The sequence below is a fragment of the Xylocopa sonorina genome, chromosome 13, assembly GCF_050948175.1.
Source record: "Xylocopa sonorina isolate GNS202 chromosome 13, iyXylSono1_principal, whole genome shotgun sequence".
In the NCBI taxonomy this organism is placed as follows: domain Eukaryota; kingdom Metazoa; phylum Arthropoda; class Insecta; order Hymenoptera; family Apidae; genus Xylocopa; species Xylocopa sonorina.
In genome coordinates, this window is record NC_135205.1 from 1,645,110 (window position 1) to 1,663,809 (window position 18,700).

Here is an 18,700-nt window from a genome sequence, read left to right on the forward strand (position 1 = left end):
GAGAGAGAGAGAGAGAGAGATAAAACTAGCAATAAGAAATTATTTAATATGTTATTTAACAAATACTAACTGTATTAAGTATTCTTTCATATCCCTGTAACAAAATTTTTTTCTCAAGTAGGAAAACGCTGTGCAAATTTATTTTTATTACAATTTATAATAAATAATATTTAATGTGATATCTTTCGGTATTATAAGTGATAACCATCCGTATATTTGTTTTTTTATTTGGGAATAAAATGTTGTATACCAACGTTATCTCGTTATCCAACGCTAGTCATAGATAATCGATTCTTTATTTTACACTCAGAAGGAACATCCCGAAACATTCCACATCGAATGACTTCTCGTCCTTGACTCTTAGTCATCTTCAAACTATTCCCCCGCTTCATCATCCTCGAACTTTGTCCTCGCTATATTAGCGCTTGCGAATTCTAATAAACTTAAAACAACCCTCGCCACTCAATCTGCAAAACACATATTATAAACAATCACTTCTAAAAAAAAATAACACTTTTAATTTCCCAACTGACTCCGAAATTCTGTTCCAATTGTATTAGCAGATGTTCTATGAATAATCTACTGACCCGACTGTACTCTGAAACGTGTCCTTCGTTTATCTTGAGTTGTATGTGTACTGTACGTTACTTTTCTAAGCGAAAACCATCCACGGAATACAGCATAAATGGAGACGAGGATAGGGATGTCTAGCACTTCATACATAAGTGAGCATAAATGGACGCAGCAACGTCAGCTGTGAATGGGAACATTTAAATCGTTGAGAACACGAACATCGAAGAATATGAGACAAAAGAAGACAGCGTACTTGGAAGAACCCCTATGCTTCTGCTTGGAACTAGACTTAGCAACGCCAGCACTGATTGTAGAGGATAGTTTTAATAGTAAGTACACTCTAACAGATATTTTTTAGTCTAGATAATTCTTTGCTTTCTATTTTTTCCATTTTTTTAATTCTATGCTAAAGTATGCCTGATAACTCATGGCTCACAAGGTACAAATCAAGTCGTACATATCACGCACGACCTTTTGTTCTTAATTAATTTAATTCCTGAAAAATGGTAGTCGTTATGAAATTTGTAGCTTCATAGAACAAGTCGATAAAATTTTGTTATTAGCCACAGAGGCTTAAAAAATCGTTCCAGCATGAAAGGTAAAAAATGGAATTATCGGGTAAACTTGGAAGACGTCTCTCTTACCTTTTTCTAAGTCTTTAACAAGCTAAGAAAATTCTTGATCAGTTATTGCAGAAATTAAACTCAGTTACGCAAAAGGTAAAAACGTGTCGCAATTCTTTCAGAGAATTGAAGATATTTCGCCTCAAATTCTTGTGCCTATGCACGTTGGAACAAGACAATAATCATTTGTCAAGAAGCAATGGTAAATAAAATGACCCTTAACCACTTCAATTATCATAGCCATTCTCACATCTCATAAATTTCAAACGATTAATCAGGATTTTACTACCACCTCAATAAAAAAGAATTGGCACTTCGAATTCCATATAATAATTTTTCAAGTTGCACTTATCGTAGTAGAACCAGTCACGTAAGTAGTTATTGCCACTTCAAATATTTAGGATGTAATCCTTCCAGATCTCAACTAGATCGATTCATTCTAGATCGACTGATTTTTCGTAACAAAATCGAATTAATTCGAATTTCGATTATTTTATTAATTAATTTAAATTTCGATTATCGAATTAATTTTAATTAATGAACTTTAATTAATCACAGAATTCAATTCGGTTTAATAAATAATCCAAAAATATGGGCCATTTGATTGACGAATATATAAACAGACTTGTCGCAAACGTTATCGTAATAAAACAATCACTAACATCGACCTCGTCGAAAATATACAAACCAGAAATTAAATACGAATTATTACGAGTTATTACAAAATTATTACAAGATAAATAAATAAATTTTTTATTATTACACACCAAATGGTACACGAGCACTTTTGAAGTACTCACTATTGTGTTGATAATGTTCATAGTTCTGAAATGCTACGGATATTTTTCCTGGTTGCACCATTTATGTTATACATATAATTACAGACTTAAAGCGAAGAAAAATCAACCCTGCGCTGATGATAAACTTCGTTGACTACATCTTCGAGTAATCATCATCGTTAAATTTACTATCCATACCATTGGACCAGGTAATCAACTACCAATCAAGACGAAACCAACCAGTCATCGCTAGCTTAATAGTGAAATCTCTAAAGACGAAGAAATGGCTCCTGTAGTTCGCCCTTAGGATACATAAAACTACCACACCACTCTAAAGTATGTGTATGTATATTTTTTAGGACCCCATATGCTTTTAGTATTAATCTAAATTTGTTATTTTAAATTGTTCCACACTTAATCTCTAACTATTACTCTAAAAAATGGATATATCTTAACAAATCCAATACCGACGGTTTAAAACAAGTGTCTTCAATAGCCTGCAACGTTTGTATAATTATAATAAAGATTAACTGAAACTGAAAAATATAAGAATAAAAAAAACACATTTCAGTGTTACCATTATTATTGTCATGACCAGGCGCGCCTCGAGCGTACGCGCTGCAGCCTCCTCGCCCCGTCTGGTATTATCGCAAACATTTAATATATAATTAGTCTCTTTTTTCTTTAATTCTATCTTTATGTTAAAAAAGAAAAGTCGTTCTATTTTGTGAATAACACCTACACTAATTGTAGTCACGAGCCGCCACTGGTTATGACTTACCGTTTGGATTATCGGTTATTGGAAAAAATTTTAATATCAGATGAGCGATGACCCACATGGCGAGTCACCGGCTATACGAATAAGATTTTGCATGATCCACGTGATGAGTCGTCGGTCTCGAATGTGTTAACACGTTAAGTGCATAACCGATTTTGCTAAGCATTCGTTCGACAAATGTTTGACTCATATACATATACTATATAATATATATAGTCTAAACGGAAGATACACGTATATTGCAATAGTAATTTTATTTCACTTTCCGTACGAGTTATGGTAATGGCGCAGCGAATAAAGAAGTATACAAAGTATAAATAAAACGTAGTTATAGTCTATAACAAAGTATAAGAAAAAGCTTACAAAAGTGTAAAGATTCTTTAAGCAGAAAGAATAAATAATATTTTTTCTTAGAATATATTAATAAGCTCCTTTAAAATTGCAACACTTATTTTTTAATCTTTATACTGCTAGTTTCAGGGATCGATGCCGCCCGAACGTAAAGTTCACTGTTAGTCCCCAGGTATCGACGTGAAAAGGTATCGACGTGACGCTTAACGTGTTAATCTTACAATTATACTATGCTTGTACGATAATTGATATCATATTATAGATTTCTAGTCTTACAATAATTTTATTTTACACAGTAATTTAACCTTATATCAAGTAAGAATATTATTTCTACTTAACACCGTAATAATTTTGATTAACATATATATAAAAATATTGGAACCAATTTTTGCAACGTGTATGGTATACACAATTTACTAATTCTGTTAACAATCTTGTGATGAAAAGTGTTGTATACCAACGTTATCTAGTATCTAAAGTTAGTTATAGATAACCGGCTCCCTGTTTTCCATCCAGAACAAACATCCCGAAATCTATTGTATCTTATTCAATGATCTCATTCCTGATTCCTATTCATCTTGGAACTACGTCGTTACTGTATCACCCTCGAATATTGTCCTCAATATATCAACCCTTGTAAAGTCTAAGCTTAAAACGATTGTCATCATTTAACCCACAAAATGTACGTTATAAGTCATTCCTTTCAACAGTAACACTTTAAATTTTTCGACTTACTTCAAATTTCTCTTCGAATCGTCTTAACACTTACTTTGTGGATAATCTACTGATCAAACTGCACTGTTAAACGCGTCCGCGTTTAATTTCAGTTGCACGTCTGTTGTACGTAATTTTTCTCAAATAAAAGATATCCATGGAGTGTAACACAAATAGATAAAAACTGTTATCGTTTGTAATGAAGATAAAGTAGAGTACACTAGACTCACGTGTAACGCAGTTAATACGTTGTGTTGTAGAAAATCGTGCTGTACGGAAATTTTTCTCGCGTAACGCATATACTGGTATCGCTATATGAAGTGTGATTGCGTAAAAAAACAAACTATGAAGTAGAAGTCGGTACTGATGAAGAAAACAATGTAATGCTCAATTGAACATCTTTGTACGAACATGTAATTAAATAAATTCATGTATGCGTAACGTGGAAGTATGTAAATATCTTGTTCGTGCTAGAGTGGAACCAAACTTGGTAAATTTTTGCTAAATAGATTCTTGCATATATACTAGAGTGGGATCAAACGAAGTAGATCCATATTTTTTATTAAAAATGGCTGCGGGGTGTACCTCTTGTTCTAAGATACGATTAAATTCCAGACATACACTCTTATTTTCTTTCTGGTGTCAATATTCCGGCTAATAATACGTTACAACCAATATAAGCCTTTCATCCTGACCATTTAGATTTGCGTCTACCGCCCCCCTCCCCTGGCTTTCCCTCTTTTAAGCTCTATATGTGTAAATAATATCTGACAAAATAAATATGAAAAATAGATCAATTCTCAGCCGATGTGAGCTTAGATGACGGATGAAAATACGGAAATCACTAGAGTGTTTAATGATGGTATGTACGGAAAAGGGTGCTTTAAACTTATGCGAACCAATCAAATTATGTGTACAAGTAAATATATAGTCGTATATACGTATACATGTAAAATGCGTAAAAATTACTAATCATATACACACAATTTTTAAACCAGTGGATTTATAAAATAAAAAGCTGCATTTTTTAGATTCTCGATCGCGCATCGAGTAATATTAGATAATATAAGAAAAAAGTTTGATCCCGCAATGTAAAGTTTACCCTTTCGTGTAAAAATAATGATACAGGAGTATGTATTTGCAAAATTCACGATAGACTTTTATTTAGACTTGTGCAAGTAGATACGGTTCTGTCTGACAAAAAATGGATCGATGTAGAACCATCATGTGATCACACATAGGTATATTTGCTCATTCATAACGCGATTGAATGAACTGTATATCGATATAGGAACGAACCATTACATTACTAGGGAATTCAACGGAACGTTAATCATGAAAAAATACTTTATTTAAATATATACATATTTATTAATAAAATTCAGAAATTCTTGAAAATTCATTTTCGTTATTATAGTACGATCTAAAGGGGATAATACGGATCCTGTTGAAGCGCCTCCCTTGTCAGCTTTTAAAGCATTACGATAGGATTCTATAGTGAATTGTATTGCAAACAGCTGTTTGCGTCCAAACGTTTTGTAAAATTGATGAAAACTTTTTTTATGCATCTTAAAATAACCATAATAGAATAATTAAAATAAATAACATCTGAGTTATAAATGTCTAATTTAATCAAAACGTCTTATACTTTTTAATTCTGAGGATATTGTCACTTGCGTGAAAGGGATCAGAATGGTATTTTTGAAGGTTTTATTCATGTTAACTGTCAAATAGACATATGTAACCTAAAACGTATGAAGTTGAATGAATTGACGAGAAATTATAGAAATGGATGTTGTAACAACAAGCCTAGAGGCTCTGATACGTAAGCTAACATTTATTACATTCATTGCTATCTATAAATGTTTACATTTAAGTAGAATTTGTCTGTACGATAAACACCAAATTTTGGTTAGTTTATTAATTACATTTCCCTTCTTCTTTTTTCCCTCTTTCTGATTAGAAAGAGTAACAAATCCACAAAATCAAAGACCTGATGTAGCAGCGACTGAAGCATTCTGTGTAATGCTTACCAAAGAGCCGGAAGGTATTCAAATTGGCACTAAATTGTTAGCATTACGTATTCAGTCATCTAATGAGAATGAAGCGCTTCAAGCTCTTACTGTAAGTTTCTCCACCGAATAATTTTTTAGTAATCTTTAGTAATAATTTAAGGTTATCTAGTTGTTTTATTGTAAAGAAGAAACCGTAAAAGTCATTTTATTTTTACCAGATTTTATTCAGTAGTTATTTAATAGTTTATATCTACTAAGAACTTAAACTGGAAAGTAATTTTTGCTAATAAATCAGTATATATACATATTAAGCTAATAAATAAAGTGATAACTTTCATCTAATATCTTTGGCTTTTAATCGCATGGCAGTTATTGGACACGTGTATGAGAAGATGCGGGCCATCTTTTCACGCAGAAATTGGAAAATTTCGTTTTTTAAATGAAATGATACGTCTAGTTTCTCCAAAGTATCTAGGTGGTAAAACTCCAGCCATGGTGCGCCAAAAGGTATTGCAATTGTTATATGCATGGACAAAAGAGTATCCAAAGGAATTAAAGATTAAAGAAGCTTACGAAATGTTAAAGAAGCAAGGTGTCATTGAAGTAAGTCCACTGTAACATTCTTGCCTTAATTTAATTTTCTTCTCTTAATTTTTTTTTTAATATTATTTGTAAATGTTCATGTTTTTATGTATATATATATATATGTAAGCATGTGCGTAAACATGTCTATAATATATGTATATACATATATTTATATAGGATGATTCTATATCTATAAATAACACACAAGATGAGGGAATAAAAGCATCGAAAACTAAAAGTACAATATTTGATGATGAAGAAAAGTCCAAATTATTGGAAAAATTACTTCAAAGTAAAAATCCTGATGATTTACAAGCTGCAAATAGATTAATTAAAACTATGGTGAGAGAGGTGTGTTAGATACTTATTATTTAAATTATAGAGATTTATTTATTAATTGTCATTTCGTATAATAAGATTACTTATTGTATGTATAGGATGAGAAAAGAGTACAATTAAACTCGCGTAGGATAATGGAATTGGAATCAGTCCATAATAATGCAAAATTATTATCAGAAATGTTAGATTCATATAACTGTAATGAAACTACTAAAGAAGATCTTGAATTGATGAAAGAATTATATCATGCTTGCGAACGATTAAAACCAATTGTACTGAGGTTGGCAAATGAGATCCAAGACAATGAGGAGATGCTTAGTAAATACCCTACAATATCAACATTTTTTCAAAGATTCCCAGTAATTTACAGAAGCATCAGGATATAGTACAATGTGATTTACTCGTAATGAACTGAAATTTTGGTGGAGTAGGAGGGCTAGTGGTGAGGACGCTACATTACAATTTTTATTTTCAGTATCTAATTTCAAGATATTAATAAAATATGTTGGTACAGTACATAAGACGTTATAAATGCAGACGTTACTAATAAACCGTTTTTGCTCATAGTACTAGACAGTTTAACATGCATACAGGGACCGACAATATATATAGCCCAACCGATACTGCTCGTATTTTTCTTTAATTGAGACACTCTATAAATACTGAGACTGATATCTCTGTTTGAGTTGTCGGACACTCGGTACTCTCGACAACTGACGGCGATAACTAGTACAATGAAAAACGTTTCTATTAGTTATGTCTGTATAAGCAAAATTCAATGTATTGTACGAGAACTTTTTTTATTAATATTTTATGAACGAATAAAGACCAGCAACTAAAATTTTACATTCAGGGTACTTTGCCACTTTCCCCTAACTTCTTCAAATTTCGTTTCATTATGATCTACGAGTTATACTATATACTAAAGCTTCTTATTAAGTCAATAAATTAATTAAATACAAAATTGGTAAAATGATTTTACCATTACTAATTAAACCAATTATTAAACTTGTATCATGTTTGAATAATCTGCGCTAGGTGATGTACTTGCTGCAAATGATGAATTGAAACAAGTATTTGAGAAGTATACTGCAATCATAATTCGTGGTGAATCTGTAAAACCTAAAACAGGTTCCAATGTTAATCCGTATTTATTAGACTTATCTTCTCCATTGGAGGATGTTCCTCTTGAAGGTGGTGGTACAGATGCAAGTTTTAATATGACAACAAACCACCAATCAGATATGGACGTTTTAGGAGATATTTTCAATTCATTAGGAAAATCAGAAAATGTAGAAATATCTTCAATTTCAAGTGCAAATCTTTTAATGACTGATTCAGTTATGCAGCCACTTAATGTTTTACCTAAAAATAAAAAAGGTCAGTGAACATAAAATGTTCAAATTTTCAAATTTTCAAATTGTATCATTAAAATGATACAATAATATATCCTTTTGATTAAACAACACTAATACATTTAATGATTGACTATACCAAGAAGTAACTAATTCATTTATTTTCAGATGAATTAATTAATACATCGGAAAAGAAAATTGATAGTAAAGCAAGAGCATTGGAAGAGTTGAATGAATTGGGAGAATCAATGCTTAAACAAAGTTTATCAGGCACAGTATCAAACACGCGTTTAAAGTCAGGAAGGTTGGTAAAAACTTGATGTTACACACTTTAAAGTATTAGTTTTTTTTTTTATGATATGTTACATGTCTCTTTTCTATTTGTTCCTTTTACTTTTGATCGTTGTAGTAAACAAAATGTAAATCGCACACCAAATACCGAACCTCTTTCGGAACATTACGTTTCGACGGCATTTCCTCGCAGTGGTAGTTCCACCAATTTTTCTGATCTATCGGAGGCTACAAATATAAAAAATAGCAAAACAAGCGACGTTCGTTTTGAAGTAAGCAGTAATCTTCCTTCTCACGATGGTGCAAATTCTCAAAACATTATCGAATGTAATGCAAATGACAAAGCAGATAAAAATCGATGCAATGATCGACTAAGCACATTCCACGCTGTTCCAATAACACTGTCATTAGAGAACTCAATTAGCCTAGAACCTGAAATTAAACCGTTAACCGATATTAATATTAACCTTCAAGATATTAAACCAGGTAATTCCTGTTGTTTTTTTGCTCGTTTTCATTTTATTAGAATTCTAAACATATATTACATAAAGTTATAATATAATGTATAATAATTATTTACTATTTAATCCCAGATATCCAATTAAATGTACATAATAATAATAAGCCAAAACTACATATACATATTTCATTGTTTCTTTATAGGTATTACTCCACCTATGACAGTGATAGAAGAGAAAAATGGTATATCGGTTGTGCTTCATTTTGCTCGAGATAATCCAAGAGAAGACGTATTTGTGATAGTGATTACAACAGTGAGCAAAAATTCGAAACCACTTAGCAATTATTTGTTTCAAGCAGTGGTGCCAAAAGTATGTTCTGAATACTTTTCTAATTACGAGTCATTTCATATTATCTAGATCATTTTGGTGTTTGTTATATGGATTCTGAAGTATCGTTCCTATATATGTAAATATATTAGGAGTTGAAATTCATGTCATATTGCTAATTTTACATATTTTAAAACATACAAATTTTCAAAGTATAAAAAATATTTATCTTTCTAACTGACAGCGATACTGACTTCATATTTTTTTCTTCTATTCTTAAAAGATTGTTCTATTTCGATCAATTGTTCATTTCATATATAAACATTATATCATATTTCGTACATTGTATTTTGTGATCCAAAAGTATTTAGTATATGTTTATTTTGCAAATTTGACTCCCAAATTCAAATCTAATAAAATGTAGACAGATATGTTCGTATTGTGTAGTTTTTTTTTGTTTTCCTTTCATTTAATTTGCGGATTGTTGTATTACTTCTGAAATTGTGATAAAGAAATATTGAATTTGAAATGTCTGATACAGCATGAGAAATGAAAAATAAGACATTTAAGCAGTAGACTGAAGAAATGTAGATGAAAAAAGTGGTTGATCATCTAACAAAGTCCAACTTTATATATTATACACTGCACCTTTTGTCAACCAACTATAATAATTCCAGAAGGTCTACAAATTAATCAAATGGAATTTATTTTGTAATATTTTTAGCCTTTGAAGTAAAATCGATGTGAAATATACGGAGTAAAAGTATTTTTAATTTTATTAGTTATTTTACAAATGAAAAAAACAAGAAATTTGTATCTTTGCACTAGATATAATTAAAATAAAAAATTATTTATTAAGATAGTATTTGTGAAAAGCAGTGAAAATTTCAAATTCAATATTTTTTAAATAATTTCGAAACAAGCAAAATTATGTTAAATACTACATATACATTTTTATACAAAACTGAGTACGAAAGTGATTTTAATATGAAATGGCTCTTACTATGTATTTGTTGGTAAATTATTGGTAATAAAATTAGTAAATAGTGTTATATATTCGATAATTTTATTGATAACGTTCAAAGATTGATCGATTGTGCATTTTGTTTTCAGAGATGTAAATGTAGACTTCAGCCACCATCTAGGACAGGATTGCCTGGTCATAATCCATTCCTTCCACCATCGGCAATTACTCAAATTATGTTAATTGCAAATCCTACTAAGGTGAATTAGTATTTTTGCTTTTGATATCCTAGTATTTTCAGTTTATAGTTTTTATTTTAACTTGGTATCTTTCTTCTGCAGGAAACAGTATCATTAAAATTTATGTTAAGTTATACAATGGACGATGAAACCTTCACAGAAATGGGTGAAGTAGAAAAGTTACCCTTGATTTAAAGTACTTAAATTATGATTATAACAGATATACTTAAAAGATGCAGAGTTCAATGGTGCAAAAGAGAATATGTTATTTTCCAGGATTAAAAACTTTACTTTTTCCTATTTTATTTATCAGATTGTAAACTACAAATAATTTTATGTTCATTAACATATTCGAAACTAAAGTTAATGTTATGAAAATATTTACAAATTAGTTGGTGATTTACATGTTTTTGTGTTTAAAGATCTGCAAATGTGTATTAAGATTGGAACTTTGAACTCGATAGTATATGAGGCAACACGTTGTAAGATCGTATACAATGAAATCGAAATAAAAAGAATTGAAAGAACCGCAACAAGGAAAAGAAACGAGCACGACAACTAAACAGCTATTTTACTATAAGCTATGGATTACGACGATATATATACTTTTACTATATATAAAACGCAGTGATTTTCCTTAAAAATTTAAATGAAGAACAATTCTTCTAGGAAGCGGATAGTACTTCGTCGCGAAATGCGAGAGCAGTGACAGCTTTTTGATGACCTTGATATTCTCTTTCCACCGCTCCTGTAGATACGTTCCATAATCTTGCAACACCGTCAGATGAAGCTAAATTGAACAAAAAATGAAAATATCTATAAAGAGGGGAGAGAGCGAGAAAGAGGGAGAGTGAAAGATTGATATATAGAAAATAAACAGTAACTTATATTATTACCGGTAAATATGTATTGCGAATCTGCGCTAAATGCTGCATCCCAGACCCATCTTTTTGCCTCGTGTTGAAGTACTTGAACTTCCGAAAAGTCCGTAGTTTTCCAAACTCGAGCACTTTGATCTGCGGATGTAGTTACTAAAAGCCTACACAAAACAGGTACCACATAAATAATAAATAAATTCAGTTTATTGTCCTATTATATGCGTTAATTTACTCTACTTACGTAGAATCAGGACTAAACTTGCAGCGAAGTGCGTAACGTTTATGTGCAGAAAGCTTATGACGAGGATTAAGACGCGTAGGCTCATCACCTATACCACCTGTGAGTGTCCAAATATAACAATGACCTTTGTTATTCACTGCTGCCATATAAGTACCATCCTGATCAATTGCAACGTCTTGCACAGATGCTTCAGCTTCTGGTATCTGTCCATAGAAAGCAAATTATTTTGCATGTAGAAAGAAATGCGATCAATAATTAATCGATCGATGGTTAATGCGAAGAAAGAAAACATTTCATAAATATGTTGCCCAGTTATTTCACAGATTTACCAATTGTTCATTGTGGTCTGAACGAAGATCCCATAAATGTATAACACCGCTTTGATCTCCTACGATAAGTTCTGCTTGATTAGGATGTAAACATACACAATTTACAGGAGCTGAAACTTGAAATATTCTTTGACATTGGAAGCTACTCGACCTGCAACATTATTGTTGTTGTTGTTTTTGTTATTTATCTCATTACCGTTGTTATATTTTAATCTTTTACAACATATGCATTTGGCAGAAGAAGAAAATTAGTATAACATTTAAATTATATTCATGTTTACCTAAGATCCCAAATCTTTGCTGAGCAATCTTCACCACCAGTATACATCCATTTGCCCTCTTCCTAAACAAAATGAGATGCTTATAAACGTATAACATAAACGTATATCAACGTATATCAACAAATTATATTGAAAAACACCTGAAACCCTAAGCCAGTAATATTTTTTGATACACCTTCATAATTGATGATCGGATTTGGATTATTCGAAAGTAAATCGTACATCCTGATATATTGGTATCCAGCAGCAGCTATTAGATATTTGTCTGGAGTAATGTCCAACGCATTGACTTGCTAAAAAGAAAAAAGTTTTAAAAGAAAGAAAGACTTTAAAATATTCAATATTGGACAATTACAGAGTCTGGGTGTTCTAGAATACGTTGACAAACTCCTGTGTGAGGTTGCCATATTTTAATAGTATGATCATAACCACCAGTTACAAGGATAACTTGTTCGTTACTGTTGGTATTATCCACAGTCATTTGATAAAAAGTAAAGGTGGCTTAAAAATTGATTTCAGTATTTGATATATACTTGTAATTATAGATTTTTACAATTTATATTGTGGTACTTTTTCTCCCTCAATTATTTTCATTGTTATAAATTTAACGAAAGCTTGTTTTTCACTATTTTCAAATACGCGTGACTGAAATATAATCTCAATATTATTAACACTTTTCCTTTAATTTTATCGCTTTTTTATGCTTTGTTTTAGCGTAAACTTTAAACACACTATCAATATTATTATCACACAGGAGGGCGCTCGCACCTGAGATTTAATTGTCCCTTAGGACAAGTGCTGCACCAAGCGGCTAATATTAAGAAAAGTAGAAATCTACTCTGTTTGGTTCTACCACTGATATGGTACGCGGATAGACCAGTCATCTCATAAGACTTCTTAGACAACACACGGCAAGATAGTATCGACGCCATACCGGCATTGCATTGCCACTTCCGAGGAGTGTCGATAAATCCGTAGCCATCTGTGACCGGATTCGTTAGCGCGCCATTCGCTGTGTTGTCTGGGAATTTGTATGGAAAAACGGGTTCCTCATTAACTAATGTGACGCTTACGCTGGTGCTGGCGCTGTGCGATTCGCACGGCGTGTTACGTTGGTGACTGGAACGTGCTAGCAACGCGTGCACAGATGGCTACGGATCTGCTGACACTCCTCGAAAGTGTCGCTACCATCTTATCGTGTGTTGTCTGGGTAGTTTTGTCGAATATAATAAACATATATGGATTTCTTTTTGTAATTATTCTCTACGGACCATATTTCCGTATGTGTTAGTTACCCAGACAACCAGCGATTGTAGATATATGATATGATGATATACAATAACCCAGACAACACAAGATAAGATGGTGGCGACATAACGACACTTCCGAGGAGTGTCAGCAGATCCGTAGTCATCTACGTCCGCACTTGTTAGCTAAAATGCCGGCACGCAGTGGCAGCACGTTCTAGTCACCAGCGTAGCACGCGTGCGAATGACACTGCGCCAGCACCAGCGTGACACGCGTGTCATCGTTCCATTCAAACATTTTTTCTGCATTGGCGTAGGCGTCACATTTGTTAATGGGGAACCACCTGTTATTCCGTACAAATTAAATACGTCAGAGTTTAGATATCCGCATACGAGTACTGACAGACGTTTTGGTAGTTGTTTGCCAACATTTATAGTTACTGAGAGAGCCATATATATTTTTTCAATTCGTCAGGAAAATTCATGCCAATAGAGAGTATTAAATACGATTGCAGCATATTGCTTAAGGAAAAGTAATAAATGATACATTTACTTATAAAATGTTGAACTAATTAAGTTACGTTTACTTTACTAGCGTATCACTATTTTCAGGTGAAAATATTGAACGTAATTATTTGTTTTCCTTTGGTACATATATTCTTGTGGTAAATGGTTTTATCGTTTGTAAGGATTATTAAATATAAAATATACCTTTGTTACATGAATTTTTAACGATGAGTTGAAAAAAATACTTATAAAATAAGTGTATGTATTTTTGCGATAAAGTAATTAACGACTTTTCTGAAAAAATCGCTGTATTAAGTTATAGTTTACAGAAAATAGTAAAAAGAAGTTTTTATATCTTTCTTTCGTGTCAGTGTATCTATTTTCGAACCGAAATAAATAAATTGCTTAGTTTAGTCATTTTTAATATTTGTTTATAATTTTCATGCAAACAGCTTCTTCATTGGTATATATTAGCCTACGCCACTGCCACGCGTGTCACTATGGTGAGCTGATAGTGTCATTGGCACGCTGTGTCGCCCCTGTGCTATATCGCCGTGCCTTGATAGTGCCATGACACGCAGTGTCGCTCCAGTGCTAGCCCTGTGCTGTTACGAGAACTGAGAGGCAGCACCGTGCTAGCACAGTGCATAGAGTTCCACCCGGTGCCATTGGCGCTACAATCGCTGGTTGTCTGAGAAAGGTTTAAAAGCTCTTTTCCTATTAAAATTGCACAATATATAGTATTTATTATTAATTCTTATATAATTTAATTTAATGTTAATCTATTTTAGAATCAAAACAAATAAACTACTTAGTTTTGTCATTTTTAATATTCGTTTATAATTTCGAAGGAAAAATGTGATCCTACGCCACTGCTGATAAAATTCAAGAATGAACGTCATTGGCATGCGGTATCAGCACTGGAACAGCACCGCGTGCTGTTCTGGTGCATTACAATATTGTACATTACAATATTTAATTCTGGTGATATCTTTATGGCATAATGGAACGTGGAAGCGCCAACGTGATACGCTGGTGCTTCTTGAACTGTTATGTGTTGTATGGTTATGCTAGAATCTAACCTAGTATAGCCCCAACGGATAAAACCTAACGAAATCGTATTTTCCCGAACCGGTAGAGAAGAGAAACCAATTGCAGGTTAAAAAGCGTTCCCTGGCACACCGCTTGCCGTTGAAATCGCTTCGATAGCGTTTCGATTAGCCATAAACATCTGCTGAGATCTGACGGTTTTAATTTGAACGGAAACAGTTCCTCCGTTAACAAATGTCATCCTACTCCACTGGTTAAAAAAATTCACGAATGAACATATAACACGCGTGATACGCTGATGCCCTAGAACGTGCAGTTACCGCGTGCCATCGTAATCATTGACGAGTACGGACGCAGATGGCTATGGAAGTGATATCACAGTGCTCTTACTGTGACAAACTTGTGTTGTCAGGGTATATTTAACTATACATAAAAGATTGCAAACATCTGTTTAATGAATTCAAAGTAATGTTGATGTTATTTTAAAATCGAGCCAAGTATTACTACAAACTAGAAATACAAAAACTATTAAAATGATATACTAATACAAGAAATGTTGTTGAATCTGTGTTTTAAAGTTAATTCCGAAACGTGATTTGAATTCTTGAAATTTTTGGAAATTCAAACAATTCGTTCGCGAAATATTGCCAAGAATTCAGCTAAGAAATCTTAATAAAAGTCCTCGAATCAACCTAATGTGGCGAATAAAGTTAAATGTATTCATATTTTATGCACTCCTGATTAGCATTTTCAGATTCTGAGGATTGAGAATGATCCAATTCATTCATTCATCCATGCGCTCGAAATACAATGTACCCTTTAAAGCTTAGTTTTAAGATAAGACATTGCTAAAGTTCTTTAATTAACTGCACTACACACTTTCACATGTTCATGTGTTTGGGTATAGGATAATGGATTTCTAAAAATAAAAATGTTTAATATAAAAGTGCAACTAATAACTGTTTATTTCAACTTACAAGAATTATTAAACCAACTAACTCTGGATGAATAAATTTATCATGTGCGTTTACTAATTACAAATTATAGCAACATTTTTCAACGTCAAAGGAAATTTGGAAAAATTCTTTTTAATTTCTTGCGTATAATGATAACACATATTATAGTGTACATACTATACATTTCACAGTAATATTTGAATACATGTCTATTCGTAAAATAAAAATATTTCAAAAATATTGGTAGCTAACAAAGCATTATATATAAATGTCTGTATAGGTATACATATTCATAAAAAAAAGGAAAAGTAGTCCCCTTTCGTATTAAAATGTTTTTGTTTTGTTAATGTTTCTTTTTAACCTATTTAACAAAAGCTGTTGTTAACATAAGAAAAATGTATAACTAACAAAACACAAAATAAGAAAAAGGAAATCAATGCAATGGTTGGTTGATTCCATAATTCTTCTTCCTTAGCTTTTATTCTTCTTTGTTTCTCCCCTTCTTTTTAGTTTTCTATATATTATATACATATACATATCTTTCGTTTCCGTTCATACACTTTTGTCGATACGTATGTCGTTATGTCGACAGTACTAATGATATATGTACTTTCAGAATGCTGTGTCCTCTTATATGGAAAATTAAACGTCAAATCAGTAAATGAAGTAAAACCAATAATTAAATCGGACAAATCGATTTTATAGAGATAAGATAAATATGTCGCCGTATGAACATTTAATTGCGTTGCGCGAGTTTGTGTACATATTTATATGAAATTCGCTATAATTCTTCCGTTTGTATGGGTACCATACAACTTTAAATAAAGAATGAAATGTTGCTTTTTTAGAGAATGTAATATTTACAAATGATTTATAGAATATGTTACAGTCTTTTCTTTGGTAAAGATCCAAAAGCAGATATTACCGTTGCTTTGGTGCCAGTTGCGGATGATGTTAACGTAGTAAGAGTCGGCTGAGATAACAGAACAGTTGGTTTTACCGAGGCAGGAGCTCCTGTTGCAACTTGATCCCATTTACTTTTCCGTTTCTTAGCATCATCTTCTGTTATGTTAGAGCTATTGGGCCGCTTAGCTGTACCAGAAACAATCTCAACTTTTGCTTTCTCTTTCCTAGCTTTTTCAAGTTTATCCATTTCAGCCTTTTGAACTTTAGCAAGTTCTTCGTAATAGGAATCCTTACCCCACTTGAATGGGTCAAATCTGTCTGGAGGATAATTAGTACCTAGTTCATTGATGCTACAAAACTGAATGAGTTTTTCATAAATGGATGGATTTCTGAAATCCTTTCTTTGCTGTATAACTTTGTTCATATCCAAACCACCACTCTCCATTTTCCTAAAAAGTTTTGTTATTTTCTCCTGCAGCTCCACAGGGCACTGTCCCGGTGGCTCGGGTGGTATAGCGACGCCATAAGGATCCACCTCGCCATCTGAAACTAACTGTTCTCCTTGACAACAGGGAGAGCATTCCATAATCGTGGAAGGCCTTCCATTTTCAAAAGGCTGTCCATCGATCTGTGTCTGCACTATTCCCTCGTCATCGGAGACTATTGTATCATCAAAGTACGAAACCAATCTTTGCACCTTAGACGTAACATTTGTTACTAAGGTGGGCGCATTCGACAAATCGTTATTAGACTTGCCACCGACGTTGGGAGCAACAACGGGACTATTTGAGGCTGATGTGCCAGATTTGGGACTGGTGAAAGCCTGGGGCTGACCGACTTGGGCATTATGCGGGGCGGCCCCCTGGGGAGTGTTCGAATTCTCCTGAAGGTCGTCTTCCACCCCGTCTTCGCCCTCCGAGTCGGTATAGGTGGCCGTGAGAGATGCCAGAGCAACACTTTGTACAGACATGGTTAGTTGGCTTTGAGTGTCCGCCGTACTACCAAGCAATATTTTGTGTTGGAACTCACCAGTCTAGCGTAGAGTTGTACGCCTTTTAGTTGTTGGGCTTTTCTAATTATGTATATAAATATGCTTTATATATGACAACGTTAACTATGCCCCAATGTTTTGGTGGAATATGTATTACCATACCATATCTGAAACAAGAGGTGCCAATTAGAATTTCTTTCGACATTCTTCTTACCTTCTTTAACGCAACGATACGTAAATAGTAAGATTCTGAAAAAGTTGTACATTACGCAGTGATAAGTATATAATTGTCGGTCTACCTATTGATCAAAGAAAGAAAAAAAGCGAAAAGGTAGCGAGTGTCTTGTGATAAACACGATTCGATCATTGTGTATATCATTTGATTTCATTTCTGCTACGTAATTATTCTTAATTACTATTATTCTTAATTAATATTTTCATGAATAATTATCTTCTCTCATAAGAGATACCACACCAAAGGTATTTTAGGCCCACCAATTAACGGATGAGCACATCAGGTTATGTTGCTAGACATCAAAATTCTATGCCAATAACCACAACCAACCTGAACTGTTCGAATCCACAATTTACTTCTCTGCTTGCACTATACCTGATTTTCCGTTCATTACGCTAAACTTACGGCGTGTTCTTCAATCAATTATTATTTCCTTAATTGAACAAGTGAAACTTTAACCATCAACGCTATTAATGCATACCTGTCATGGTATATTCCATTTAAGTTCCCAAACTTTTTTACCAATTATACTACGCGTGCGCGTAAATTAATAAAATCCAGTACATATGTGTAGACTGTTATGTTCATTCCTCGACGACCAATCAGAATAATGGAAATAGATAAAGCTAAAAATTCCCGACTAGTTTTACTTATTTACGTATGGCCGTTATCGCTGCTCCGCATT

The 18,700-nt window shown here is 32.8% G+C and overlaps 3 protein-coding genes across 8 annotated transcripts; 1 reads left to right on the forward strand and 2 right to left on the reverse strand.

The window, feature by feature from the left end:
• The first annotated feature begins 5,220 nt into the window (after positions 1–5,220).
• On the forward strand, positions 5,221–11,802 carry Gga (ADP-ribosylation factor-binding protein Gga). Its single transcript, XM_076906423.1, has 12 exons — positions 5,221–5,643; positions 5,782–5,942; positions 6,203–6,436; positions 6,596–6,769; positions 6,856–7,075; positions 7,796–8,137; positions 8,281–8,416; positions 8,522–8,889; positions 9,067–9,233; positions 10,305–10,415; positions 10,497–11,446; positions 11,518–11,802. Exons 1-11 carry the CDS (start codon positions 5,607–5,609, stop codon positions 10,587–10,589), a joined length of 2,043 nt encoding a protein of 680 aa, XP_076762538.1. The 5' UTR covers positions 5,221–5,606; the 3' UTR covers positions 10,590–11,446; positions 11,518–11,802.
• Lst8 (MTOR associated protein, LST8) lies at positions 11,051–12,647 on the reverse strand. Of its 2 annotated transcripts, none has more exons than XM_076906450.1 (7): positions 12,479–12,647; positions 12,264–12,416; positions 12,124–12,185; positions 11,843–11,993; positions 11,514–11,716; positions 11,291–11,433; positions 11,051–11,184 (listed from the first exon to the last, which is right to left on the reverse strand). In XM_076906450.1, the coding sequence occupies exons 1-7, from the start codon at positions 12,602–12,604 to the stop codon at positions 11,060–11,062; spliced, it is 963 nt and encodes a 320-aa protein (XP_076762565.1). In that variant the 5' UTR covers positions 12,605–12,647; the 3' UTR covers positions 11,051–11,059. The 2 variants fall into 2 exon arrangements, with proteins under 2 accessions (XP_076762565.1, XP_076762566.1); XM_076906451.1 differs by having other exon boundaries at positions 12,346–12,416; positions 12,479–12,642.
• A 3,941-nt stretch (positions 12,648–16,588) lies between these two features.
• LOC143430304 (SAP30-binding protein) lies at positions 16,589–18,608 on the reverse strand. Of its 5 annotated transcripts, none has more exons than XM_076906449.1 (2): positions 18,497–18,608; positions 16,589–17,947 (listed from the first exon to the last, which is right to left on the reverse strand). In XM_076906449.1, the coding sequence occupies exon 2, from the start codon at positions 17,757–17,759 to the stop codon at positions 16,767–16,769; it is 993 nt and encodes a 330-aa protein (XP_076762564.1). In that variant the 5' UTR covers positions 17,760–17,947; positions 18,497–18,608; the 3' UTR covers positions 16,589–16,766. The 5 variants fall into 5 exon arrangements, with proteins under 5 accessions (XP_076762564.1, XP_076762560.1, XP_076762561.1 ...); XM_076906445.1 differs by having other exon boundaries at positions 18,421–18,524; XM_076906446.1 differs by having other exon boundaries at positions 18,391–18,511.
• Positions 18,609–18,700: the final 92 nt, after the last annotated feature.

Coding starts and splice junctions, on each gene's coding strand:
- Gga (XM_076906423.1), top strand. CDS start 5,607: ATGGATGTTGTAACAACAAGCCTAGAGGCTCTGATAC. Junction 5,943..6,202: donor AAGCGCTTCAAGCTCTTACT/GTAAGTTTCTCC, acceptor ATCGCATGGCAG/TTATTGGACACGTGTATGAG. Junction 8,890..9,066: donor CCTTCAAGATATTAAACCAG/GTAATTCCTGTT, acceptor GTTTCTTTATAG/GTATTACTCCACCTATGACA.
- Lst8 (XM_076906450.1), bottom strand. CDS start 12,604: ATGACTGTGGATAATACCAACAGTAACGAACAAGTTATCCTTGTAACT. Junction 12,186..12,263: donor TTACTGGCTTAGGGTTTCAG/GTGTTTTTCAAT, acceptor CATTTTGTTTAG/GAAGAGGGCAAATGGATGTA. Junction 11,717..11,842: donor CAGACCACAATGAACAATTG/GTAAATCTGTGA, acceptor TTCTATGGACAG/ATACCAGAAGCTGAAGCATC.
- LOC143430304 (XM_076906449.1), bottom strand. CDS start 17,759: ATGTCTGTACAAAGTGTTGCTCTGGCATCTCTCACGGCCACCTATACC.